General features: G+C 42.7%; 1 protein-coding gene across 1 annotated transcript; it reads right to left on the minus strand.

The window, feature by feature from the left end:
* Window positions 1-329: 329 nt before the first annotated feature.
* LOC310796200 (myelin-oligodendrocyte glycoprotein-like) lies at window positions 330-3486 on the minus strand. The gene is made up of 3 exons (XM_083658341.1): window positions 3358-3486; window positions 1060-1464; window positions 330-555 (listed from the first exon to the last, which is right to left on the minus strand). The coding sequence occupies exons 1-3, from the start codon at window positions 3410-3412 to the stop codon at window positions 455-457; spliced, it is 561 nt and encodes a 186-aa protein (XP_083514467.1). The 5' UTR covers window positions 3413-3486; the 3' UTR covers window positions 330-454.
* Between the last annotated feature and the right edge of the window lie 557 nt (window positions 3487-4043).

Genomic DNA, 4043 nt, shown 5'->3' on the forward strand with positions numbered 1-4043 from the left:
ATATATTTATATAAATAAATTCCCCAACATGGACATGGCACATACTGTATCATCTGTATGGGAGGCAATAACCCGAAAAGGAGAACCAGCCAACATACATAAATTCTGCTCAGTGGCGCATGAAGACAGCTCAAAGGCATATTTACCTGTAAGTTTCCACAAGATGGCAGACAGGGAGTATCTATTGCCCTTTCATGTCAAGTCATGTGACTAGGACATGCAGCCAGTACTTTCCACCTAAATGGTGGATATAGTGCCTTTATGCAAAGCGCATCTGGAGCAATTTCAAGATTCAAGATTCAAGATTCAAGATTTTGTGTGCGCCCCCTCCCCCCTCCTGTAGTCTACAATGATCAATTTGGGGTTCAGTCAGTGTCTTGCCCAAGGACACTTGGGTAAGACACCGGGGATCGAGCCACTGACCTTCTGGTCCGTGGCCACACCCGTCCCCACCTCAGCTCATAAGGATATGTACAATAATAACTCCCAGTGCAGCAAGTCCACTGTGACTGGCACCTCCATTCATGGCATGTGGCACCTGTACACTCACCTTCCCTATGGAGCAGAAAATACACTTGTCAGGTAAATAATGACTGAGGAAAAAACATCCTCCTCATTAAACTTGTGTGTGTGTGTGTGTGGAAACATCTTATGCAGTTTTATACATGGAGTCACATCACCCAAAACCATTTAGCCTATATAGCCTACAACCGAGGAGTGGTGAATTCCATTCCATAACACAACCCCTTATCAACTATAGCTCTATGACACATTTGATAACTACTAAACTACTTTGATAACTACTATAATAAGGAGAGGGGTTGCAGCACGTGCGGGTCACAATGCCCAACTGCACAATGCCAGTTGAGCAGGGGAGCGAGAGAAGCTTGTGAGCTACAGATGTGCGAGCACGCAAAGTGTGCAAGGCACGCTAGATATGAGCGAACGATATTTCTAGTCTATCCATCTATTATATTTCCATTCAGTGCCTCTTCATAACCGGCCACTAACATGCAGCAGACTCCTGACAAACTCAGCTGCCATTCTAGCTAAACTCACCATCCTCTTCAGCAAGCTCTTCACCTGGCTCTTCAGCATGCTCTTCACCTGGCTCTTCTGGCTCTTCCACCTTGAGGTTGATGATGCAGCTGGGCTCTGTGCCAATGTTGTCTCTCTTCCTGCGTGCTCCCCCCGTTGAGAAACGACACTCGTAGGTTCCAGAGTCACTCCTGCTTACATTCTTCAGAATCAAAGACAGATCACCGTTCTTCATCTCTCTGTCTGACAGCTCCACCCGGCCTGCAAAAGAGGGATCCTGGTAGCTTGGATCTGACAGCCTGTTTCTGTAGAAGAAGACGTATTCTGGTGACTCCAGGTCCGGTCTGGTCCACTCCAACACGATGATGCTTTTAGGACCCTCACAGTGCAGAGTGACATCCTGTCCAGGGCTCGCTGTTATAGTTTCTGTCAAGAAGAATGGAGGCAGTTGAATAAATGGAGGAAGGTTTTGATTGCATTTTCAGCACACACTTCAAATTGGATTTTGCCAAATCATAAAGTTACAGACTATAAAATGTGCCAGTTCTATACAATGGTATTAGGGAAACCAATGGTTTCAGTCAAATTCATGAAATGCAGATTTTACAGAGTAGCCTAATGTATGAATTGCATGAAGTCCCACATGACAGCTTTGACAGGGCTGTGGGTGTGACAGGGCTGTGGGTGTGACAGGGCTGTGGGTGTGACAGGGCTGTGGTTAACCCTAGAACACTAACGTGATTTAAAGTCACACCATCACTAACGTCGGGTGTATTTCACCCGATGCAATATACCCCATAAAACATACTTCTCATCAAAATATCTTAAAGTACAACAATACATGGCAAATTGAGGTACTCTTCTTTTGTTTTTAAATGTGAAATATCACAAAAAAACCACAAAAAAGTTTATTATGGGGGACACTATAAAAAATATGTCAAATTCGGGGAAAATGAGGTAATCGTTATAAACCCCCCTCGTTATGAACAGCCAGGAATGGGTCTCGCGCTACTTTTGCATGCTAAAATAAAGCCGATAATGTACAATTTGATTCATTTCAAGGGATGAAAAACCCTTTCAAAGTACAACACTGTGTATTTTGATGCAACTCGACAGTGTCGCTAACCCGAAGATATTTTACCACTTGACTCTGCGCACCGGAGGGTTCCGGTGTTATGCCGAGAAATGCCCCCCCGGCGAGAATGCCCCCCCTGCTCTATAACGAGTGAGAGCGAGCGGGGGGGGGGGGGGGGTTGAGTAAATCTATGAAGCCTCGTTTCCTTGTCTCATAACGAGTGAGAGCGAGCGGAGGGGGGGGGGGGGGGGGGGGGGGGAGCATGGTCATGGTCATGGTCATGGTCTCTCTTTAATTATTGTTTAATAAGTAGCCTATAAGAATGGAAATATTAGAATATGAGTAGAATTACAGAACATTAAAAAATATATAATAGGCCTATATTCATTGTAGACATGTACAGTATAGTGCATCAGGAAAGGAAAACAACGTTAAACATTCTTTCTTGTTTAGAACCTAGCACAGTATGAAATACTGAGTGTCTCATGAAAAACTATTGATATTCCATCTTTTGTGCTGTAGTGTCTTGGCTGGAAAACCCTGTGTGGTGGACCATTGGACTGCTCATTGCCATTTTACTGATCCTACTCCTGCTGCTGCTCTGTCGCAGCAGGAAGTTCAAGGGTGAGACTTTTTATGATATATATATATATATATATATATATATATATATATATATATATATATATATATATATCCTACAATATGCCAGCTCCCAACGTAGGTCAACATTAGGCTACTGTTTAAAGACTAATCTTACATAGGCTATAAGTACAGGGTACCAGATTTGGCCTAATTGCACAACAACACAACACTTGCCCTGTAACCTAAGTACAGATTTGGTACAAGTAGGCTTCTTACTATTCACATCATAGCCTATACTTAGCCTGTAAGTACAGAGAAATGACATGTTTTTGGAGTGTGTAACCCTCTGAAATTCTCAATGTCACTCACAAACAGCCATAAATATCAGCTGGTCTCAACCCCCTCAAATATGAAAATAAGAGTGCGCTCGGTTCCGAACGCACCCTGTATCTTAAATGAAGTGCACTTAATTTTTCACCAACATTAGACTATGTTAAGGTCGTATATTCTAGACTTCTAGACGTTTTAACCATTTGTATGACTGTATATGAACTCAATCATGAATTTATGACAGAATGAATGAAATAGGCTAAAGAAATGTAAATTGTGAAATGGCTATAATAACCATCTCGATGAAACCTGTCTCTGGGACAACTCACCGCCAGTGGAAGAAGCGAGGAGAGTCCAGAAGAATATCACTTTAAACTTCGCCATGCTGACAAAGTCCCGTTGTTCTGTCGATTTCTACTACCCGTCGAGAAATGCCGTGAAAACCGTCTATACAGCTGAGCGGCGAAAACAAAAGTAACGATGTCGAGTGAATATTTCTGCAGTTTACCGAATGCTGAGAAAAAGGAAGTGCTGTGGGGTTGCGCTCTGGTGAAAACCGTCTATAGTTCAGTGTGTCAGTCTGATCTGTCATGGAAAGATCAGACTGAATCAGTGTGTAAGAAAACAAAGCAAAGAATCTATTTCCTTCGCCGCTTAAGATCTTTTGGTGCCAGTAGAAGGATTCTTCTTTTGTTTTTCACTTCTGTTATTATGAGTGTTCTTCAGTACTGTAGTACTACCTGGTATGGATGTCTGTCTGTAGCCTTAAAGTCACAAATGTTGCAACAACTAAACATTTGTTCAAAGATTGTTGGACAACCACTTCAGCGGCTGTATACTTCCACGTATGACAACAGCATGCTGAGGCTGGCAAAGAACATCACCTCAAACACTAGTCATGTTTTACACAGTGAATACAGGTTATTGCCCTCAGGAAGGAGATACAGTGTCCCAACACATAAGAAGGTTAGACTAAAAAAGTCATTTGTCCATCAATCGACTCTGAGGCTCAACC

This window comes from Poromitra crassiceps, assembly GCF_964638095.1.
Source record: "Poromitra crassiceps genome assembly, chromosome: 22".
NCBI lineage: Eukaryota > Metazoa > Chordata > Actinopteri > Beryciformes > Melamphaidae > Poromitra > Poromitra crassiceps.